Genomic DNA, 24,027 nt, shown 5'->3' on the forward strand with positions numbered 1-24,027 from the left:
ATGTTAAGTTTAATTACGTTGTAATTCTGGAATCTGTTCCTAAAATAAAACATTAAATCTTTTGTAAATGTTTATCTTATCTCGAATGCCGTTTGTTTTCATTTTCAGTAAAGAGAAGAGAAAATTCAGTATTTAAAATGTATTTATATTTCTACATTTTCGGAAGTAAGGAGGAGCTAGTTAAATGTACTTCCGGTTTCGTATGAGGAAGGAGGCGGGACTTTGTTAGCTTTCAACGCTACTTGCTGGCTAACAGTTGCTGCTCTGTTGTTACTGAAAGATAATTAGTAACTGCGCCAGTGAAGTCGCGATTTTAATACGGGTAGGTCATCATATTTCTAAAACCCTTTGCTCCCGAATACGTTTATAAACCTCAGCAAGATTAATATAAGAAACCGAAGTGTGCTTTTCAAGAGAAGTGAGTGAGTACGAGAGCACACCGCAAGACCGCTCTTTTGTTTGACTAAAACGCGGAGCGTCGATTGGCTGTTAGCTGTTTAGGGATTGTTTACCGGAAGATTAGCACGCGGCTAAGTATGCTATTCCACAATAACACTGTAGATGCATATAGTCAAAGACTATAGAATACCTTAAAAGGACTTTGATATAGTCCAAAGCGTATTCGCTTCTGTTATAGGCTTAAGTTACTTCAAAGCTGGTATAAAAGAATGTATATATGGGTGATAAATTAATGTCAAAACTTTCCTTTGTTCTCCATTAAGCAGGTCAACTGTAACTTAGTTTGTTTATGACTAGTAGCACATATAGATATTGTAAACATTTATAATGGGAGAATAATATATGGTGATCCACAAAATCTACAGTCTTGTAATACCATCTTTAAAATCATGAAATAACTCATTCGTAGTTTTTGCATTCAGGTATGAAGACGTTTTTGATCTAACTGGTGATATTTGTTATTAAAAAGTATAACCATGCAAATGTATAGATATTAAGGATTGGTACCTGATATACCAATGGTATTTATCTCCATGAAATGATTCCTGAGAATCCACATTATTTTATCATATCAACTGGAAAACTCATGGCTATTAATTAGTTAAAAGTGCCAGAAGCCCCGTGTCAAAAAGGATGTTTGTTGGTCAGCAGGTACCATTTCAATGGGCTCCAAGAGAAGACGAGCCACCTCTCCTTCCAGCAGTGCCAGCGGAGGAGACTTTGATGATGCTGCCTCATCCACCCCAGTCAGTGGATGGAAGAGGAGGAGAGCTTCCACTGCTCCTTCTGTTGATCAAGTGAGTACATGGGGTTCAGTATATTCAAATGGCTTGCTTTAGCTCATAGATTGGTCATAGATCAGTTTAGATCATAACACTAATGTAGTCTTTTTCTTGTCTTTAGATTGCTGTGTGCCATGAATTGTACAACACTGTCAGAGATTACAAAGATGACCAAGGCAGACAGATCTGTGAGCTCTTTGTTCGTGCACCAAAGAGGAGGTACGAGTATATTCCTTGTCTTTTAATGTACACTGTCAGTTAAATGTTTTGACACACCTGCATTAAAAAAAAATATATATATTACATGCTATTTTACACTTTACACATTTACGAATGCTGGACAGTTAATGGCTGCTTTTACGTCATTGTCTAGTCCTGCTCAGGGTTATTATAGTCAAGTACAACTTTAACCATGACGTTTTCTTTACCTGTCATAAAATAAATGTTAATGGAAGTAGAGTATAAAAATGATTAATTAATTAAAAATGACACTTGTATTACATCACAGTTATTGCAATTATATTTATTTTTATTAGAAAATAAATCATTGTGCTCTATAATTTTCTTTAGTTTTGTTAATAGTCTAATATATAAAAACAAAATCATAACAACCATTTTTGTTACTTGAAATAAAATAAACATTAACTAAAATAAAATAGAATGTAGAGAAAGACAGCATATATTAACAATAAATGTTATTTAACATATTTTTTAAAAAAAACTAATACTAATCAAAATGGGGGGAAAATTGCTAAAACTTTCCCTAAAATAAAAAGAAGAAAAAAAAAACAATAATAGTATCTCATTGATGCTAAAATAACACTGGCTCAACTTATCCATCTTATAAAGTAATGCTTGCAGAAAAGTAAAAGTAGTAAACAATTTTGTGTATTTCTTTTTTTAAATGAATTTTACCATGTGATGAAATAAACCATACTGAGTTTAATGCATGCAATAGACACTAACTTATGCCTCAACTTCTATTCTTCATTTTTCTGTTTTAGGAATCAGCCTGACTATTATGAAGTGGTGAGCCAGCCCATTGACATGACGAAAATGCAGCAGAAGCTCAGGGCAGAGGAATACCAGGATGTTGAGCAGTTCTCAGCTGACTTTCATCTGCTTATTAATAACGCCAAAGCATACTATCAAGTGAGTTTGCATTTACATTTACACATTTAAATTAATTTAACACTGAAGTTTCTGGCACATGAATCAGCTCAGTCTGCCCATTATTTTAAACTACTGGTTAGATGCTCTGTCGACGTAGCTGTTGCACAATCCAAACTGTTCAGCATCACAGCCAGCGTCAACTCAGAAATGCACACCTGTGGGTCTCTTACAACAGGCTGACAGTGCAGAGTACAGAGCTGCCTGTAGGCTTTTGAACGTCTTCCTGACTACCAAGAATGAACTACTACAGGGAGCCGAAAGAGAGGAGGCTGAGGATGATGAGGAAGGTGAAGATGCAGAAAACCCAAGTGCTTCCATGGAGGAGGAGGTAAGGAATTTTTTTTTTTCTGTTTGCGTTTTTGGATGTGTGTATTAATATGCACATCCAGACTAATATAATTTTTCTCCTCTATACACCTTTGCCCAACAGAGACCTCCAAGCTATCTAAAAGCCATACTGGAGCAGCTCTTGGAGGCCATGGTATCATGCACTGATTCCTCAGGGAGGCTTGTTAGTGAGCTATTCCAAAAACTTCCCTCCAAATTGGTGAGACCCACATTTATGTAGTCAATTAGTGTGGATAATAATGTCAGACTAGTTTGTTACTTTAATCAAAACTGACTGAAGTTCCCATTCCTTCCTTTCCAGCTTTATCCAGACTATTATGCCGTAATAAAAGAACCAATAGATCTGCGCACTGTGGCTCAGAGGATACAGGTATGTGGTGCTTTGAAAATATGCTAGCAGACTATAACAATGAAAAGTGACGTGACATACAGCCAAGTATGGTGACCCATACTTGGAATTCGTGCTCTGCTTTTAACCCATCCAAAGTGCACACACACAGCAGTGAACACACACACACCGTGAACACACACCCGGAGCAGTGGGCAGCCATTTATGCTGTGGTGCCCGGGGAGCAGTTGGGGGTTCAGTGCCTTGCTCAAGGGCACCTCAGTCGTGGTATTGAGGGTGGAGAGAGCACTGTACATGCACTCCCCCCACCTACAATTCCTGCCGGCCCGAGACTCGAACTCACAACCTTTGGATTGCGAGTCCGACTCTCTAACCATTAGGCCACGACTTCCCCCATTGTACACTTCCCCAATTGTACAGTGAAAGTGTACAGTGGTGTGTAATAATAAAGACTGTCAAAAAAAAAAAAAAAAAAAATATATATATATATATATATTTATTTATTTATATATATTTATTTATTTATTTATATATATTTATTTATATTTTTAATTATTATCATAATTAGAAACACACTGGTTTGTAGCGCAATAGTTTTACCATGTACTGTACTTTGTTATTCTTCTAGTTATTTACACAATGAATCAGAAATCTCTAATATTGACATGAAATGGCTTACTCCTTGTGTTAACGTACTGTGTTCTGTTTTTAGGCGGGACATTACAAATCCATCAGTGCCATGGCCAAGGACATTGATCTTTTGACAAAAAACGCCAAAACATACAATGAGCCAGGGTCACAAGTTTTCAAGGTTTGTGCACTTTATACCCTTGCTGTCCATTCATCAACTATAACTCCTTGTATACATCACAAACTCATTTTTGTCTTTTTAAAGGATGCAAACACAATTAAGAAGGTATTTGCCCAGAGAAGGACTGAGATTGAGCAGGCTGAACCCACTAAATCTAGCCTCCGCATCAGGTATTTCTTCTTTTCCTCAGCTGGATGCTTTGAAGATGCATGTTTTAGTCTGTAACATGATGTGTTTTGCTAGAAATCGGAGGTCTGCTCAGGGTGACCGTCTGTCTGCCATCACTATGGCTCTTCAGGCTGGGTCTGAAAGTGATGAAGACTCCATTCTCACAGGTGCATATCAACAGTTCCCTTTGTCTAGGATTTGTCTATAGCAATCCATTTGAGAGAGTCTGCCAACTCTACATATTCAAAAACACATAGGCAAGAACAAGGAATGTTCTTTGAAGTAACTTTGTCTGTCGTTATACTTTGTCTCAGGCACTGTACGTTATGACACTGGAGAATCGGAGGCCGATTGCGGTCTCAGTGCAGGTGACCCAATCTTCTTGTTGTACCAGTCAGTGCGAGGAGCCCGAAGCGTTCAGGGGCTGCTTCTCGCTGAACCCTTCCTCCAGCTGCCCGCACGAAGGGAATACCCAGACTACTACCATCAGATCAAAAACCCCATCTCACTACAACAGATCAGGTGTGGATAACCCACATGATAAATCTACCTATTTGAATCGCAAAGTTTGAAAACAGTGAACATTTACACACTCTTTTAATTTTTTAATATTCTTTATAGGGATAGAATGAAGAATGGGGATTATGAAGGAGTCGAGCAGATTGAGGCTGACCTCACGGTAATGTTTGAGAATGCTAAACGCTACAACATGCCCAACTCCACCATATACAAACGTGCTCAGAGGTTACAGCAAATAATGCAGGTCAGTCTGCTTTAAGAACTAAAGCTCTTCTCCAAAACCTAATGGGAAACCTATTGCAGGAATGTCCTAGTGTTTCAGGGAAATGAGAAAAAGAGGGTTATTTTGGTCGGTTGAATTTGTGTTCTAGCAAAAGAAAAGAGAGCGCCGAGATGATGATGAAGGAGACACCTCTACTGCAAATTCAGAATTGGGAAGTGGTAAAAGGAAAAGGTGATTTTTAAATCACTCGCATTATTTTTCATCCATAAGACTTGCAATCAGAAATATTTTTTTTACATTCTTTTCTTTTTGCTACCCATAATCTGGTACTTAAAGCCACAAGAAGAACACCAAGAAAAACAGAATGAAGATGTTGTATGCTGCAGTGACTGAGGCACGTGAGGCAGGCACTGGACGGCGCCTCTGTGATCTCTTCATGGTGAAGCCCTCTAAGAAGGATTACCCAGACTACTACCAGATCATCCAAGATCCAATGGACCTGCGTACCATCGAGAACAATATCCGCACTGAGCGTTATAACAATGAGGAAGCACTCATGGATGACATGAAGCTTATGTTTCGCAATGCCCGCCACTATAATGAGGAAGGATCTCAGGTGGGCATCATAACTTTACTCATTCTGAATGCTAAATTATAATACAATACTGTTTAAAAGTTTGGGGTCCAGTTCTTTTGAATTATCTCTTCATCAAAGAATAAAAAAAAAAAAGTCACGATTACCAAAAAAATATTAAGCAACAAAAATCAGTTTTAATGCTGATAATAATAAATGTTTCTTGAGAAACAAATCAGCATTTTAGAAGGATTTCTGAATAACATGTCACACTGAAGACTGGAGTAATGATGCTGAAAATTAAGCTTTGCATCACAGGAATAAGTTGCTTTTTAAAATATGTTAAAATAAAAAAAAAGTTATTGAAGTTGTAATGATAATTCTCATTATAACTGTTTTGATGAAAATGCTCTAAAATATACAAGTATGTCTATGTTTAGAATGAGGTTTACAGCAGTTTTAAAGGAACAGTTCATCCAATCAAATATTACTTCATTGTTTAATTGTATGGGTCCAAACCAGAATATCGTGTCTAAAATAGACCTAACAGAGTCTAATTTGAAATTTATGCTTGCCATTTCATTTTTTTTACTTGCAGGTTTATAATGATGCAAACATCTTGGAGAAGATAGTTAAGGATAAACAGAAGGAACTTGGCCCTCCCCCCGAGGAAGATGACATGGGCTCTCCCAAACTCAAGCTTCGTATGTTTTTGGCTAAAATTGGACACATTAAGAAACTAATGAAGATATTAATTTTAGATTTAACATTTTTCTTTTTATTAAATTCCTTTCTTTTTTTTCTAGGCCGTAGTGGAGTTACTGCCTCCCCTAAAAAGGCCCGCACCCAGACCACACCACTCCAGCAGAAGCTTTCTGATCTCTACGAAGCTGTGCGCAACTTCACAGACAATCGTGGCCGACGTCTCAGCACCGTCTTCCTGCGTCTGCCTTCACGTTCTGAGCTGCCTGACTATTATGCCGCCATTAAGCGTCCTATTGACATGGAGCGTATACGCAGCTACATGGTGCAGGGACGCTACCAAGACGTCGACTCGCTAGCAGAAGATTTCATCCTTATGTTCAACAACGCCTGCACCTACAACGAACCAGAGTCTTTAATATACCGAGATGCACTGCTGCTCCATCGAGCCTTTCTGGAAGCCCGTCGACAGATTGAGGATGAAGAGGATGGAGATGAAGGTGGACTGGGTGGTTTGTCAGTTGCCTCTCTTGTGCATGAGCTTATCCGGAACCTCTTCGTTTCGATGATGGGGCACCAGGATGACGAAGGCCGCTGCTATAGTGACTCTTTGGCGGAGGTTCCCGCCATTGACCCTGCTAACCCAGAGGACCCACCCCTCACTTTAGAGATTATTCGTAATAATGTGGATCATGGTCGCTATCGGAGATTGGATGTGTTCCAGGAGCATGTGTTTGAGGTGCTGGAGAAAGCAAGACGTCTCAACAGGTAAGCAAGGAAGAGTGTGAAAATCAGCTATTCTTGTCATCATTAAAGAAACTGGAATTCAAAAGATGCCACTTTCTATAAAATGAACAGGAATGGCGTTTGGCTTTAAAAATTACAGGAAAAAAACACCATAAAAGGCTCCATATGACTTGCTCTATGTGCCAGTGTTTTCCCTTCCTTGTGTCTTTCTCAAACCTCATTCCTCAATTTAGCATATGAGTGAGTCATGTCGGACCACTTTTATGAGACATTTATTATGCATATTATTATCCATATTTCATTATGTAAGGGTTCCTATGCAGTATGGAAAAGTAGGAAATTTGAGTAATTCCCAGGTCAGGATAAGTATGGAAAAAACAAAATAGTAAAAAAAGAAAATCTGTTTTCTAAAATATAAAATAGGGAATTCCTAAAAAAAAAAAAAAAAAAACTTTACCAGAATTATTTTTCATGATGTTTAGAGTAGTAATAGTAAAAGTATAGTGAATGTTTAACATAACTGAATGAATTCAAGACATGTATATTCAATACACTAATTATTTCCATTATTTGAAAATACTTTCTAAGTAAATGTAATCAGTGACAATATTATTTTAAAACTTGAAATATGACTTAAAAATATTTTAAAAATGTATGCAGTCTGTGAAAGTGTATCAAAGGTAATCCTGTAGTTTGGCTTTTCAGTTTTAATAAAATGCTTTGCATTGAACATTCTGGCATATTTGGCAACATAATAGCAATAGGTCCATGGAGGAAAAAATTTTGGAACGACATAAGAGTGAGTGAATGATGAGAAAATCTTCATGAATAATTCCTTTGAGCTCCATTCAAGTCCAACAGAGAGAAGTTTGATGGTAGAGTCATCATGAATAGAAGTCAAGTTTAGAAACAGTCATCTCAGAATTCATTACAGCTGTTGTGTGCTTTCAGGACCGATTCTGAGATCTTTGAGGATTCTGTGGAATTACAGCATTTCTTTGTGAAGATCCGTGACGAGCTGTGCAAGAATGGTGAAATCTTGCTGACCCCAGCACTGAGCTACACATCCAAACATCTGCATGCCGACATAGATCAAGAGAAGCGAGAGAAACTGCCCCAAGAAATTGAGGAAGATCTGCTGAAACAGGAGGAAGACAAAAAAGGTTCTTTGCTCTTGATGTTTTCAGAAATTGCTTTGCTGTTGCTTCTAGCATTTTTAAAGTTATGTAACACCTTGGGATACCCTTTAAAGTATTGCTGCTATAATGATTGTCTGTTATAGAAGTGTAATAATGTGCATTTTGCTTTTATGATGAATAGCTCTTCCAGAAGAGGACAAAGCAGAGGGTGCTGCAGGAAACCAGTGGCCATCTGGTCCTCAAAGCTCATATAGTCAGGACTGCAACTTTGAGAACAACACCTACAGTGTGGGAGATTGTGTGTATGTTCAGCCTTCAGAAGCGAATTTGCAGCCTCACATTGTCTGCATTGAGAAACTCTGGAAGGACGAAGCTGGTGCGCACATTCTCGCTTGTTCTTTATTGCTGTTGCTTAATTCTCTATTGCTTTTTTGCTGACATATCACCTTCATTTGTCCACATTTTCTTGTATTGACTGCAGGTGAGCAGTGGATGTACGGATGTTGGTTTTATCGTCCAGGGGAAACTTTCCATTTGGCAACGCGTAAGTTTCTGGAAAAGGAAGTATTCAAGAGCGACTACTATAACCGTGTGCCTTTCAGCAAGATCTTGGGGAAATGCGCTGTGTTGTTTGTAAAGGTAGGTAACATAAGCCACAGTTCAAGTATGTTTTAGATATGTTTAAATGAATTATAAATTGAAATGACCAAGAGGCTATACATTGCAGTGAAAGTAAAATTAATGAGATGTGTGTGTATATGTATATATATATATATATATATATATATATATATATATATATATATATATATATATATGTATGTGTGTTAAATGTGTATGTATATATTTTCATACTTTCAGTATGTTCCTCACAAGCTCTTGATGTATGTTGCATTTGATTCTCTTGAGTGTGGGATTATTGTTTTAGGAATATTTTAAGTCGCAACCGGAAGGCTTTAGACCCGAAGATGTCTATGTCTGTGAATCCCGCTATACTGCCAGGACCAAAACCTTCAAGAAGATCAAAGTATGGTCCATGCCACCAAGCTCTATCAAACTAGTCCCTCGGGAGGTTGTGTTACCCGTAGTCAGAGTTGCCTCCATGTTTGTCAGTGCTAAAGACAAAGTGTCTGATCTTCCTGATGGAGAGAACGGGAGCTTCATCGAGAAGGTATGAAAGAAATTATTGACTTTGAGCACATTTCTTTTTTCTTAAATTAATCATATAACACTATTTTGCACCTACTCTCCATAGGAGCGAGAAGACGTTCCAGTCGAAGTGGCCAATGGAGAACCTGGATGCCAGTACTATGAACAGCTCCTCTACAATGACATGTGGCTTAAATTGGGTGACTGTGTCTACATACGTTCCCACAGGCTGGTGCGACCACGAGTTGGCAGGTGGGCAAAATCATGCTTATTTTACAGACATAACTCATTATAAAAGTACACATTGACCACAAAGATTGGACAGTAATATAAGCCTACAGCAATAGTCTGAGTTGTTTTGGTTGATATGGACAGAATCGAGAAGATGTGGTTGCGGGATGGAGCAGCGTTCTTCTTTGGACCCATCTTCATCCACCCTGAGGAAACAGAACATGAGCCAACAAAGATGTTCTACAAACGTGAGGTGTTCCTCAGCAACCTGGAGGAGACCTGTCCTATGACCTGCATCTTAGGTATGGGCACTGAGTGAATGAATTTATTGTAACTGTAATGAAATCCTAGTTTCATATCAGTTTGCTGTCCATCCACATCCCACACCAAGCTAAATTGTGGGTGTTCAAGCTGTGATAAAGAAATTTTGCCAACCATTCTTGTCACATGGTGGTGCCTTTGGGATCATTAACATGCTGAGAGACTTTTCATTTCACAAAGACACTGGAAATACAATTAAGCAGTGATTTTATAGTATAAAACTAGCCACCTCAGAACCCTGAATGCATAATTGAATCAGTGTGGGATCACTTGGCTCGGAAAAAAAAGCAGCCAAGTGAAATAAATGATTGCAGATCCAGAAGCAAATTTATCATGTTGAAACTTATAAGACTGCATTCCCACAGATGGGATTTATACAGCTGATTAAGTGCTTGAACATTTTCTGTTCTCTTCTTTGGTTCCCTACCTTGTATTTGAAAAAAAAACTCTGACTCTGTTTGAAAACTTACTATAGACCAAATTTTAAGTCCTTCTCTTTGTTTTCACAGGGAAATGTGTGGTCTCCTCTTTTAAGGACTTCCTGTCCTGCAGACCAACTGAGTATCCAGAAGAAGACATGCTCCTGTTTGAGAGTCGCTACATTGAGAGTGAAAAGCAGATGAAGAAGTTTAAAGCTCTTAAACGCTTCTCCCTCTCAGCCAAAGTGGTTGATGATGAGATCTTCTACTTTAGGTGCTTTTTTCCTTTCCCGCCTTGCTTTTAGTGGGCAGTATGTGTTACAGCCAGAGTGCATTAATGTGAACATGGAGAGGTTATTTAAAAGCTCCTTAGTATGTCTTATTGCTGTTATCAATAATTAATGTGCCAGACTTCAGACTAAGGCTTGAAATGGTTGATTGAGTTTGGCGACTAACTGATGCTCTAAAATAATTTCAGAAAACCCGTCGTGCCCCAGAAGGTGCCATCTCCACTGCTGGATAAGAAGATTGAGGAGCTAGAGGCTAAGTTTGCAGACATGGAGGATCTGGATGAAGATATGGATGACCTGGACGAAGATGACGATGAAGCAGCAGCGACACCCTCAATGCCACCCAGTCAGGCATCCACAACCAGTGACGTGGATATGCCTTATACACCACCACAGGTACTCCAATCTCCCATGAAATCAGTCTTTACCCATCCTGTCCATTTTTACGTGCACAAGAATATTCAGATATTAATAATTTTACAATTATGTGTGCATCATAACTAGTGATTTTTAGCAAATATGAAACAATTAAACATGAATAAATATTACCTTGTATTGTGGACATTATATAGTTATTATCAGAAATTCATTGTTTTCTGATAGCTAGTTATCATATTCAATATACAGTCATTTATTCAAAATCTTCAACTATTTGGTTTTCATTTGATCAACTTCTTTTCTCCTGACATTTTCTTTACACCCTGTTTGCTATGCACAGTCCACACCAAAGATTAAGGGTATGTCCAAAAAGGAAGGAGCCAAGCGCAAGATCAACATGAGCGGCTACATCCTGTTTAGCAGTGAAGTGAGGGCTATTATAAAAGCTCGTCACCCTGATTTCTCTTTTGGAGAGCTGAGCCGACTGGTGGGCACAGAATGGAGGAACCTGGAAGCTTCTAAGAAGGCAGAATATGAAGGTACATCCTCAATTCTTCCTGAAAATTTGCTCTAGTTCTGATTACCATAGTTTAACTCACGTGATCCAAGATGAAGATGAGATTGTTTCTTCATTGGGACAGATTTGGATAAATTCAGTATTACATTACTTGCTCACCAGTGGATCCACTGCAGTGAATGGGTGCCCTCATAATGAGAGTCCCAACAGCTGATGAAAACATAACAATAATCTACATGACTCCAGTCCATCATTTAACATATTTTGATAGGGGATGCACTTTTAGACTGGAGGAAGCATTATTAAGGTATTTTGGATGAAATTGATGGTTTGAAGTTAAATGTCTTAATGGTGGATTTGTTTCTTGTGCACACACACAACTTTTCACTTCACAAGACAATAGCTGATGTCAAATTGTTGTGGATTGCTGTGATGATCAGCTGTTTGAACTCTCATTCTGATGGCACCTGTTGCTAAATTTATCCAAATCTGTTTCGAAAGAAGAAAAATCATCTTCATCTGAGGCTGAATAAATTTTAGCAAATTTTCATTTTAAAGTAAAAAAAAAATCCATTAAGATAAATATCTAGTCATAGTCTAATAAAGCAAAACATTTTTACAAGAAACTGCTATGAATACAACAAATTAATTCACAAGATAAGAGATTCGTTTGGGATCTCACATCTGAATGTCTGCATGTCCGCAGCGGAGATTATTTGTCCTCCTTAAAAATAGCCAGCAGTTCATTTTCCCCATAGAAATGAATAACAGTGGTTACTGGGATCTGTTTCCTCCATGCACAACAGATGATGCTTTGCAGACTATTTCTAAATGGAAACTGTTTCTATTATTTACAGTGTTGCTTAATACCACCACATACCGGAGAGTCTGTAATTCAGTTATCAATGTTTTCACAGAACGGGCAGCTAAACTGGTAGAGCAGCAAGAACGGGAGAGGGTCATTCAGCAGCAGCAGGCTTCCCCAAGAGCAGGTACCCCAGTCGGCTCAATGATGGGGGTGGTACCTCACCCAAGCACTATGGGGATGCTAAACCAGGCCATGCCACCTGTGCCAGGTAACGCCAAATCGCCCCCACCCTTGCTGAAAGAGACAGATGCAGCATCTGGGCACCCTCCGAAAATCTATTTAAACCATCTCAAACCTCAACTCATCAATCATGTCTCTTCCCCGTACCAAAATGGTGCCCCATTAGTGATGATTCAGTTCATTTCACTAAATGTTGCCACATTCTTTATTTCACATTTACACTGTTCTTTTTGCATCCCAACCTTTTTTTTTTTATTAACCTGTTAATATGTAAAGCTTTTTTTTTTTTTAACATGCCTGGATTAACCATGTTTAAAAATTCGCACTTTCTTTGACATTGTTATGACTGTTATTTTGTAGTTGCATGACTTGTTAGACAACTGCATGTCATCAATGCATGGATCTTTTTGTGCTATCTCCTCCTCACCCGGCATGATGGGAAATTATGGCCCGCCCTACATGCCTATGCAGGGTCCTTCTGAGGGCATGATGGGCATGGGTGGCACACCACCTCATCCCATGGGGGTGCCCCAGCTGCCTTCTCAGCACTACCTTCTACCAGGCATGGCCGGGTACCCTGGTATGCCCCATCCGGGTAAGAAGCACCCTGATCAGACAGAAACCACACCTGAAGATCTTCTGACCAGCTTCAATCCAATTTTTTTCTTGGTTTGAAATCATGGATTTGTTCCAAAATCTAGTGTTCTGCCTGGACAGCAAGGCAGCTTATTTGATTTTGAAACACAGTCTATTGTTTGTACATTGTTTTAGTGAATGAAGAAATGCTTTTTATCACCAGATAATATATGTATTTCTGCATGGTCTAATTTTAGTTGTATCTAATTCATAGGGTGGGAATATTCACACAAAACCACTAACATGCTAATGTTTTTTTTTTCCTAAATGTCTCACCTCACACTTTCTTAATCTAATTTCTACACGATTTGTCACCTCCACTTTTCCATGGACTGACTGCACTGAAACTTTGTTTTATACAATCTGTATGCGCTTCGGTAAAGTGTAACTCATAGAAACAGTATTTATTTATTCAATCTGTGCACATTATTGACAAGCTTATTTATTGGTGTTAAGATTTCAACTTAACTCAAGATTTAAACTGTTTTTGCGTTCCTACTCAGGTGTGATGGGCCCAGGAATGAACGGCATGGCTGGAAGTCCTGGTCCTGGAAACCATTATGGCATGCAGGTGAAGCACATATATTCATGCAGCTTTCAGTAGTGACGCTAAAGCAGAAGCAGGTTGTCATCTCTGCTTTTACTTTTCTCTTTCTTTGTTCTCTCAGATGGGTGGATATGGGCCAGGACAAGCTCCACCACCATATCCAGGTCAAGGTCAACCAGGCCAGCAGCAGCTAGCTCCGCCTATTTTTGTTGCCCCACCTCCAAAACCTCAGCGTCTTCTGCATTCAGAAGCTTATTTGAAGTACATTGAGGGCCTCAGTGCTGAATCCTCCACTATTAGCAAGTGGGACCAGAGCCTTAAGGGTAAATATGTGAATTGCATATGTGAGTTGTTTTATGTATTACTTTTGAAGAAATGTCTTCACAAAGAAATGTCACCGACACCAAACCTTTGAATAGTAGTTTACTAAATAATTGCTAAATTCTTTTGTTAAATCAATTGTTTTACTGATATTTCCTTATACCACAGTTTTGTAGCACTTTTACTTATATAATGTTATATAGTGTATTATATAACACAATGTTATACATGGTGGCATCAAAAACATTCATAATTTAGTCATTTAAATGATGTTTTCTTTCTAATTTTCATTCCTTCAGCACAAAGAAAAGACTGTCGGCTCACCAGGGAGCAGGAGAGCCGTCTCCCTACTCACTGGCTGAAAAGCAAGGGCGCTCACACCACGATGGCCGATGCATTATGGAGACTCCGAGACCTGATGATGAAAGACACGCTCAATATCCGACAGGCGTACAACCTTTAAACCTTTGTTTTATCCCCAACTCTCAGGACTCTTAATTTATGCAAGACTTCTCCTACCAAATCTGTCCTATCACAGTGTGATAAAGTATTATGTACTGTTGGAAATGCTTCAGCAATAATCTCCTAGTTGTGTGTATATGTGTGTGTGTGTGAGAAATAAAGGTTTTAGCCACATTTAGGTACGTAAGACGCACTGGAATTAAGTCAATCATGCATCAATTTATAACTACTGACATGGATTTGAAATATGTCACTTTGGCTGTTACTTTAGATGGATTTTGGTTGAGTTTATGATGTTGAACCACATTATTTTTATATTGCAAATTACATCACCTCAGACAATGGCATCAATACTCACAAAGTTCTCTGGTTATGGCCACTCTTTACAAAAAGACTTCAAATGGGCAAAAGTTTTAAAAAAACACCGTAGCATTTTATAAATATATTTTGCTTTTTATACAGAGGCTAAATAAGCTGAGTTCTTTTTTATTTTCATGATGATGTAATTTGTTTTGCTTTTTCAGTGTGTACATACAAAAAAATAAAAATAAAAATGCTTGAACACAGTTGCATTAAAAATAACAAAATTGCCTCAATTTCACCAATAAACAGCATTTCAAAAGAATAAAGTGTGCTTCAAGTATGTCCAAAACATGTTTGTGAGAGGATTGGGTTACCAGCCCCTCCACCCACCACCACTGTAACAGAAGGCCCGCCTAACCAGGCCACAAACCTCTGCAGATGCAGATTATCTTTAAATGCGATTAGTTAAAAAGTTGAATAAGAATTTAATGTAGAAAACAATTACTAAAAACCCATTTTTTCATCGTTTTTACCCCACAAATTACTGGCGTGATGTCATTTCCTGGCAGGGGCGGAAAATATCGGGCTATTCTCTTTAGTGTTTGCCCTGTCTACACTCACCCTCTCTACCTCTTCCCCGTGTTTTCATACTAAACCAGTACAAAACCCCTTTAAACAGGACGAAACCGAACAGACACTACAGTTTAACATCGTAACTCATGGAGTAAATCACAACCGGGGAGAAATTAACCTGAGGTGAGCTTTATTGAGCCGGCGTTTGTGTAGATGCGCGAGCTGCTAGTGTGTTAGCTCGAGCCATTCATATTGATCTCAGTGGATCTTTTCGAATTATGTTACAGTGTCTTTTCCCAAGAAAGCACGTGTAATATTATATAAACAGGTCTGATTTGCTTATGCCGTGCTTTTTATGTGTATAGTGCTTGTATGTGCATTTCGCAGGCTTTGATACTTGTGCAAGGGTAGGAGGAGTCTTGACCGCTGATATTTATTTTTCTGTTCATATTTCCAGCTTTGCGTTCGCTTAAAACAAATACAGTAGACAGAGCATGTTGAAGTGCAGTAGGTCAAATAATATTGTACATACTATATATGTTCAAGCTGTGCACGTTCATTTATAAAACAACCAGTTTAATGTAAGTGACACTGCCTGACAGTGCAATGTTAATGCATCATTTATTTTGTAACAACTTTTTTGCAAGGACGATGTCTTTTGATCTTTTGCTCTTAATCAGGTTTCCAAGAATTGTTAGCCAATAAGAGCTTGTTGCCATGTTACTGTAATATGATGTTTTTCCATCTTCATATTTGACATCATTGCATTAACCCCATAAAGCCTACAGGACAGACACTACAGGCTTTATCATTTCTAAGGCTTTTGAATTATCGATATGATCAAAACCTTACTGGAGGGAGAAACTTGTGTACAATCTACTAACTGCCTTCAGTCGTCTGATTGATAGGCTAGCTCATATTTTTTAAGCAATTAAAAAGAATTATAAAAAGCATTTTATAATTCTAAAAATGTCTGCCTTCAGTTCACTATACACAGTCTTTCGTTAATAATTTTTATGAAGTAAACGTAAGAATAGCTTTTATATTCTTAGTAATATTTCAAGTCGAACATTTACTGGACTAAAGCAACTTAGGTTTACTTGATTATCCATACATAATTGGAAAATTGTATTAAAATGCAAGTCTCAAATTTTGCCATCCACAATAACAATTACAGAGGTTTGATTATAAAACCATACTTAATAAGACATATTATTGGGAGAGATATATTGGGAGTTTTTTTCCTCCTCAAGTGTGAATTGTATGTTCTTCTATATCATACTATTTGAGCAGTAAAAGCCTGATTTATCAAATATGATTAAAAAAAAAAAATGCAAATGTTTTGTTTCAATATTTAATTTTAATAATAAAAAAATCACACTTTAAAAAAATCCCACTCTTTCAAAATATTTGTGGATCTTTTAAATTAGGAGTTGCTAAGTTTGAAAATCTTTTATTTACTCTGCTGATCACCATTTAAAATTGTGGCAACAGTTATGGAGTCACTGTTATGTTGTAATACTGGTACTGAATATCACGGCAGTATTACATCACTGGAAGTTCTTCTGAGTTTTTGTTGTTTTGTTAATGAGTGACCAAGAATTATTTATTCGCTTCCAACAAATCTAAGCTTACCAAATTCTTTATAAACATTATTCTTTCGTTTTAGCACTGGTCTTCTTTTTTGGAAATGCAAATGTAGATTGATCTTTTGGTTACTTAAGCATAACATAGCTATGATAATCATAATCCTTTTCATTTTTCTTCTCTGCAGGTTGAGCTTTGCAGTCGTCCTTCATTCTGTCTCGCTCTCTCTCTTTCACGTACAACCCTTCTTTGTGAAATTCTCTTCCTACTTGACTGCAAAGTCTATACCCGGTCATTCAAACAACCCACCTTCCTACCAGCCAATCAGAATGTCACAGCTTCAGTTCCAGGCGCCTGGCAACCCTGCACCCAGTGCTGCCCCTTTACAGCTGGCCCCGCCCCAACCCGGGTTCAGCATTCCCTGTGCCACTGCTCCCTTACCCTCAGAGAGTGCCAGTCACCCGCTCCGAAACTCCGCCCTGCCTTCTGCCTCCGCCACGCCCTTTTGCAACCCCACAGGTTGGTAAAACATTGCTCTGAGCATTTGCATCACAGGAATAAATGACATTTTCAAATATATTAAAATAGAAAATAGTTCTTTTAAACTTCAATAATATTTCACAGTGTTACAGTTTTGCTCTTTTTTTATCAAATAAATGCAGCCTTGGTGAGCATAAGAGTCTTTTTCAAAAACATTAAAAAAAAAAAAAAATTGTACTGACCCCGCACTTTTGAATAATCAAGGGCTTAGTTATGCCCTGATAAGAAAAAAAAAAAACTCTTGGGATTGTAAAAGTTTTAAAATATTTCCTTCTTGATTTAACCTTTTAATGTTGTCATCTAGTATCTAACATGGCAAACCCTAAAGAGAAGACCCCTATGTGTCTGGTAAATGAGTTAGCCCGTTACAATAAGATCCAACCTGAATACAAGCTACTCAGTGAACAAGGACCAGCCCACTCCAAGGTAAGACTTGGTGCTTTACTGTATACGCAAACAACAAAACCATCTCTTTCCACCTGCCTGAACTGTCTGATGTTGTGGTGTGTTGGTCAGATTTTCTCAGTGCGGTTAACTCTGGGGGATCAGCACTGGGATGCAGAGGGGACCAGTATCAAAAAAGCCCAGCACTCGGCAGCAACATGTGCTCTCACCCAAACTGATCTCCCCAAACCCAATCACAGAAGCCCCCGCCACCCAGGCAAGAACCCAGGTGCGATCTACAAGGGCTCAGAGTGTACGTCCAGTTTTCCACTTTGTCTTCTTAATTGAAAATTTTCTCATCCTCACATTGTCAAAACTTGAATTGTTTTAGATTTTTTCCCCTCAGAGTTGTAAGTATATATCTTGCAATTCTGACTTTTTTTTTTTTGTCCACAATTGCGAGGAAAAAAGTTAGAATTGTGAAATAAAAACATAGTTACCTTTTTTATTTTTTAATTCCATGGCAGAAACTGGATTCCATAGAATTGGGTTGTCAAGCCCTAAAAAGAACAACAACAACAACAAAAATAATTTATACAATTAGTCTGCATGACTTTTGCAGTATTGCTAGAGAAGGGGTAGCTAGTGTGTAGAGTTGAGCTCCAACCCTACTGGATTGGAGTAATGATGCTGAAAATTCAGTGACTCAGTGGTAGAGCATTGCATTAGCAGTGCAATGCAAGGGAACACATGTTAGGTAAAAAAAAAAAAAATATGTATAGCCTTTAATAGTGTAAATCGTCTGTTTGTTTTACGTCTTTTATTGATTTTTCTGAACATTTCTGCCATATGCACATGAACTGACAGTCACCACTGATAAGCTACTACTAAATATTGTAGAAACTTAATTTTCTGTAAAGTTGCTTTGTAATGATTTGTATCGTAAAAACCGCTATACAAATAAACTTGAATTGAATTGAATAGCCTGAATGCACGGTAAGTCGATTTGGATAAAAGCATCTGCTAAATGCATAAATGTAATGTAAATGTAAAATAGAAAAAGGCTGTTTTAAACGGCAATAATATTTTACAATAATAATGTTTTTACAGTAATAGGTTGAGCCTTGTGAAGCAGCTGTTTGACATGTTTCTTTCTCATTCAGATAATGTAACCCACACTGTGGAGCTTAATGCACTTTGTATGAAGTTGGGCAAGAAGCCCATCTACAAACCTATAGATGCCTACCAGGGGATGAGACCAGCATTCAACTACAACATCAGAGCACCGGGCCCTTATGCACGATCCATGCAGCAGTATGCACTCTCTATTATTCCTATTTTATCCATTCCTTTTGCTTACTGAATGAATCACAATAGGTTTAATATGATAGGCTTTTGTGATTGATTATATTATATACTGTTTTGTTTATTTTTCTCTTGATCAGTTATTACTACCCATTTCCTCCTGTGGGGCCAGTACTGTATCATATGGAACTGTCTATCGGTGGACAACAGTTCCATGGCAAGGGCCGCACACGTCAAGCAGCCAAACATGACGCTGCGGCTAAAGCTATCAAATATCTGCAAAAAGAGCCAATAATGCAGCAAATAGCTGAGGTTAGAGTTCATACTACTAACATGATGAATGTGGCTGTCAGTAATTTATTTTTCCAAAAGAGCTGCTGTGAAATCTTAAAACTTATCTAGTAAATACAATCATCTAATCTGTATTATTAAATCGTGACTGAAAATGCATGTCACATTCATCCTGTAGATGATAGAAGAGCCAGTACAAGAAAACCTTAACAAATCAGAGATCAGCCAAGTGTTTGAGATTGCACTGAAGCGCAACATGCCTGTGAATTTTGAGGTATGTCATGATCCCATTATGCATAGGCTGCAAATATATATAAAAAAAATTCAATTATAATTGAAATTGAAATTCCATGCTCATGCATATAGATTTATTGTGATATCTCACAGTTATGCTGTTGGCTTATCTTTAACTGTCCTCACTATATACAGGTGCTAAAAGAGACTGGCTCTCCTCACATGAAGAGTTTTGTGGTGCGGGTTACAGTGGGCGAGTTTTCAGGGGAGGGTGAGGGCAAAAGCAAGAAGATCGCCAAGAAACTAGCTGCCATCGCTGTCCTAGAGGAGCTCCGCAAACTGCCTCAACTACCTGTCATCGACAAGATACCACTACGCATTAAAAAGAAAAGCAAGTCCATTATTAAGGTAGAGGATAACTTCGGCTAATTTAGTTTGATGGCTAGAGTGTTGTGCTAATTCAAAACTCAGAAGCAGATCACGTCTTTGCTAATAAATATTAAGTAAAAAGTAATTGATTTTTAATAGTTTGGATTATTAAAATGTTAAAACATAATGCATTTAATAAAGTAACAATTCTGAGGTTTCTTTGTTTTGACAGACCAAATGGTCATATATATATATATTTGTGTTATTTACACACGACACTGCTCCACTGATCATGTACTGGTTACTCCACTGCACACCTCAGATCACTTCCTCCTCACTCTTAACCTCAACATGGTTCCTGATACAACACATAACCATTCACATGTCATTTTTAACCTATGCTCACCCTCCCGACTATCTGCTATGGTTTCATCTTCGCTTCCTTCCCCTATACTGTTAGCATCTTTTGATGATCTTCTTCTGCTCCACTCTTACATCTTGTTTAGACACTGTTTGCCCCTTGTCTTCCAGGCCAGCCCGTACCACCCCTTCTGCCCCTTGGTTATCTGATGTTCTCGTTCTAAGCTTAGAGCTGCTGAAAGGGTGTGGCACAAATCCAAAAATACTACTGACCTTAATGTGTATCAGACACTCCTCTCTTCTCTGCTTATGTCTCCACTGCTAAAAGGATATACTACCATAACAAAATTAACAATTCGTCTAACTCTAGCATGCTTTTTTAAACATTTTTCTCGCTCCTTTGTCCTCCTCCTCCCCCTCCTGCATCAACTCTAATAGCTGATGACTTTGCCACGTTTTTCACTAATAAAATTATTATTATGATAATATCAATTATGATTGATGATCAGATGACTTTCTCAGACCACATTGCTAAAACTGTCCGGTCCTGCAGATTTGCTTTATTCAACATCAAGAAGATCAGGCTCTTTCTTTCGGAACATGTTTCACAACTCCTTGTTCAAGCTCTTGTTCTGTCCAGGCTGGAATATTGAAATGCTCTCTTGGCAGGTCTTCCAGCCACTTCTATCAAACCTTTACAATTAATCCAGAACGCAGCAAGATTAATTTTTAATGAGCCAAAAAGAATGCACGTCACACCTCTTTTTATCAATTTGCACTGGGTACCAATAGCTGCTCGCATAAAATTTAAGGCATTGATGTTTGCCTACAAAACTACCACTGACTCTGCACCCCTTTACCTTAATTCATTACTTCAGACTTATATGCCCTCTAGAAGCTTGCGTTCTGCAAGTGAACGTCGCTTGATTGTGCCATCCCAAAGAAGCACAAAGTCACTTTTACGGACTTTTAAATTAAATGTTCTCTCCTGGTGGAATGACCTGCCCAACTCAATCTGAGCAGCTGAGTCCTTGGCCATCTTCAAGAATCGGCTAAAAACACATCTCTTCCATCTTTATTTTACCCTCTAACTCTAGCACTCTCTATTCTAATTCTATTCTTAAAGAAAAAAAACAAAAACCACACTTGTCCCTTTTAGAGTTGCACTCTATTCATTTGCTGCTTGTTTTCTTTAAAAAATTCTAATCTTTTTGTATTCCGTTTTCTTTCCATTTATTATTAAAATTAACAAAAGCAAAACAGACCTCTAACACTAGCTTGCTTTATTCCTTTTCTATTCTACCTGTTTTCTTTTTATTTATTATATTATTTAAAAAAAAGTGTACTGTTAAGCTAACTGAGACTTGTTATAGCACTTGTATATCATTGCTCTTTTGCTGATTTTGATTGCTTCCATTGTCCTCATTTGTAAGTCGCTTTTGATAAAAGTGTCTGCTAAATGACTAAATGTAAATATATGTGTATTTATATTTATTTATGAATCTTGCACCCGCTCTCAGCTGCAGACCAGTCCCGAGTATGGTCAGGGCATGAACCCCATCAGCAGACTGGCTCAGATCCAGCAGGCTAAGAAAGAAAAAGAGCCTGAATACACTTTAGTGACAGAGAGAGGACTGCCTCGACGCAGGGAGTTTGTCATGCAGGTACTCCATCAGAGAGAAGACTGTTCTCTGACTCAGCATTTTTATAACAGTTCAGTGCAGATTTTTTTGTGAAGGCCATGTTCTTCTGGGCATCATTTACTTCTACAGCCTACAAAATTGCTTCTTGTCAGAAGTGTTCCTGAGGAAGTAATGCATCCCCTATTACTTTCTGTTTTTCTTCTCACTCAGGTGTCAGTTGCAGGTCAGAATGCAGAAGGAATGGGACCTAGTAAAAAAGTGGCCAAGAGAAATGCAGCCGAGAAGATGCTGGAGCTTCTGGGCTTCAAAGTGCCTCAGCCACAGCCACCCAAACCGGCACTGAAAACGGACGAGAAGGTGAGCGCCTGCTTATTAACAACATTTACTTTGTATTGAAAACATGTTGGAAGTAGTTTCATAGAGTTTTCAAACTGGGGTCCAGGGCTGATAAGAGGGTTTGTGAAAAAGAAAAAAAGAAAATGTTTTTTTAGGGCTGACAAAGTTAAGGTGTGTAGTTAATATTAATGCAACATGTTTAATGTAATGCTTTTTTAAACTGTGTTTTTTTTTAAACCTTCACCAAATTTGATATTACTACTATTACAGGGCTGTCAAAGTTAAAGAGACAGATTACCCAAAAATAAAAAAAAATTACCCTATAATTTACTCACCCTCAAGCCAACCTAGTCTATATGACTTTCTTCTTTCAGACGAATACGATCGGAGTTATATTTAAAAATGTCCTGGCTCTTCCAAGCTTTATAATGGCAGTGAATGGCTGATATTCAATAGTTTAATAGAAGTCAAATAAACTGTGTCCATCAATCATAAAAAGTGGTCCAAATGGCTCCAGGGGGTTTATAAAGGCCTCCTGAAGCGACTCTATGTTTAAAACTTTATAAACCTTAATCTCTAGCTTCCACCAACCCATCGTATGCACGTTCACGAGAGAGTGGGGTTCCAGTGGTACGTAGGCATAGCATAAGCTCCAGTGAGAAATGAGGAACGAGGAAGTGCAGAGGAAAGAGCAAAACAAAACACCGGTCACAAATTAGTTACAAAACGGGGATTTGTAAAGAAAAATGTTGTAAGATTTTAGTATAAGGCGAGAGAAGACGTTTTCTTTTGCTCATGTAAACAAAACTTGGTTCTCGCGAGACTCGCATATTCTCACCTGGCTTTACACTACACCTGTGTCATCCGCCACTAGAGTTAGAGATTATGGTTTCTAAAGTTTTAAATATGGATGTTTTTCTTACAAAATCTCATTGATTCGCTTCAGGAGGCCTTTATTAACCCCCGGAGCCATTTGAAGCACTTTTTTATGATTCATTTATTGGACTATTGAATATCAGCCATTCACTGCCATTTATTTAGCATAACAATATAAAAGCCTAGTATTTAAGTTGTATTTTATAATATTGCACCTGATAATTCACCCAGCAGAAATTATTTTCTAAAACATTTTATTCCTATCTATTTTTGGAAGGAGATCGTGCATAAGGGGAACGTCATATTTTGGTCACTTTGGCATCAAAAATCTCTTTCACTGAAAAAGGAACATTTAGTAATTTTCATGTTCCAGATCTTCCAAAACTTTATTTCCAAGATACATTCCAATAATTATTTGCATGTCGAAGTCCTAGTGTAAACAGTAAACTTCTTGTTTCATTTATCTTTGTGAAGGCACCTGCTAAGAAACCTGGAGATGGACGTAAAGTGACCTTCTTTGAGCCAGGCTCTGTGGAGAAGGCTGGTCTTGGTATGTGTCAGTTTTCATTTTCAACTGTCATAAATATATTCACTTGAATGTTGTTATATGTATATGGTCCTTGTATCATATTAAAAGCTCATTGTTAATTTTAGTAAATATTTCCTGCTTGCAATTGATTCTTGTATTTCTCAAACCAGTCAATAAGGAGGAAGATTTCAGAATTCCCTTTCTCAGCCATCAGCAGCTTCCGGCTGGCATTTTACCCATGGTGCCTGAGGTGGCACAGGCGGTGGGTGCCAACCAAGGACCCCATGCCAAAGACTACGGTCGCACAGCTGCCCCCAACCCAGCCAAGACCACTGTAACGGCCATGATTGCCAATGAGCTGCTGTATGCTGGGACGTCCCCCAC

At 38.1% G+C, this 24,027-nt stretch overlaps 2 protein-coding genes across 5 annotated transcripts in view; both read left to right on the forward strand.

Annotated features, from left to right (window-relative positions):
- The first annotated feature begins 167 nt into the window (after positions 1 to 167).
- On the forward strand, positions 168 to 14,500 carry pbrm1l (polybromo 1, like). Of its 2 annotated transcripts, none has more exons than XM_042758792.1 (30): positions 168 to 322; positions 1,111 to 1,256; positions 1,363 to 1,460; positions 2,246 to 2,393; positions 2,590 to 2,742; positions 2,845 to 2,961; positions 3,064 to 3,132; positions 3,824 to 3,922; positions 4,007 to 4,092; positions 4,166 to 4,257; positions 4,405 to 4,612; positions 4,712 to 4,853; positions 4,981 to 5,063; positions 5,169 to 5,448; positions 6,005 to 6,110; positions 6,213 to 6,876; positions 7,807 to 8,018; positions 8,176 to 8,370; positions 8,476 to 8,633; positions 8,923 to 9,165; positions 9,250 to 9,395; positions 9,519 to 9,676; positions 10,205 to 10,388; positions 10,593 to 10,800; positions 11,123 to 11,321; positions 12,217 to 12,374; positions 12,777 to 12,942; positions 13,487 to 13,554; positions 13,652 to 13,853; positions 14,151 to 14,500. In XM_042758792.1, exons 2-30 carry the CDS (start codon positions 1,122 to 1,124, stop codon positions 14,312 to 14,314), a joined length of 4,941 nt encoding a protein of 1,646 aa, XP_042614726.1. In that variant the 5' UTR covers positions 168 to 322; positions 1,111 to 1,121; the 3' UTR covers positions 14,315 to 14,500. The 2 variants fall into 2 exon arrangements, with proteins under 2 accessions (XP_042614726.1, XP_042614727.1); XM_042758793.1 differs by lacking the exon at positions 168 to 322 and adding an exon at positions 520 to 534.
- Positions 14,501 to 15,172: 672 nt separating this feature from the next.
- LOC109056460 (double-stranded RNA-binding protein Staufen homolog 1) overlaps positions 15,173 to 24,027 on the forward strand; it is an 11,529-nt gene continuing 2,674 nt past the window's right edge. The window contains exons 1-12 of one of the 3 annotated variants that reach the window (XM_042758796.1): positions 15,207 to 15,372; positions 16,964 to 17,295; positions 17,621 to 17,742; positions 17,833 to 18,013; positions 18,864 to 19,014; positions 19,146 to 19,317; positions 19,475 to 19,570; positions 19,726 to 19,938; positions 21,780 to 21,923; positions 22,113 to 22,259; positions 23,589 to 23,664; positions 23,814 to 24,027. The exon at positions 23,814 to 24,027 is cut by the window's right edge and continues 109 nt beyond it. In XM_042758796.1, the coding sequence (XP_042614730.1) occupies positions 17,106 to 17,295; positions 17,621 to 17,742; positions 17,833 to 18,013; positions 18,864 to 19,014; positions 19,146 to 19,317; positions 19,475 to 19,570; positions 19,726 to 19,938; positions 21,780 to 21,923; positions 22,113 to 22,259; positions 23,589 to 23,664; positions 23,814 to 24,027 (1,706 nt within the window). In that variant the 5' untranslated portion in view covers positions 15,207 to 15,372; positions 16,964 to 17,105. Of the gene's footprint in view, positions 15,373 to 16,963; positions 17,296 to 17,620; positions 18,014 to 18,863; positions 19,015 to 19,145; positions 19,318 to 19,474; positions 19,571 to 19,725; positions 19,939 to 21,779; positions 21,924 to 22,112; positions 22,260 to 23,588; positions 23,665 to 23,813 lie in introns of all 3 variants that reach the window. The other 2 variants (XM_042758797.1, XM_042758794.1) reach the window with 2 other exon arrangements.

The sequence above is a fragment of the Cyprinus carpio genome, chromosome A6 (genome assembly GCF_018340385.1).
Source record: "Cyprinus carpio isolate SPL01 chromosome A6, ASM1834038v1, whole genome shotgun sequence".
Classification (NCBI taxonomy): Eukaryota; Metazoa; Chordata; class Actinopteri; order Cypriniformes; family Cyprinidae; genus Cyprinus; species Cyprinus carpio.

What these genes read in the sequence shown, in the direction of transcription:
- pbrm1l (XM_042758792.1), top strand. Translation starts at nt 1,122, where the DNA reads ATGGGCTCCAAGAGAAGACGAGCCACCTCTCCTTCCAGCAGTGCCAGC. An exon ending in CTGCTCCTTCTGTTGATCAA is followed by an intron (nt 1,257 to 1,362) that starts GTGAGTACATGG and finishes TCTTGTCTTTAG; the next exon opens with ATTGCTGTGTGCCATGAATT. An exon ending in CCCTGGTATGCCCCATCCGG is followed by an intron (nt 12,943 to 13,486) that starts GTAAGAAGCACC and finishes GTTCCTACTCAG; the next exon opens with GTGTGATGGGCCCAGGAATG.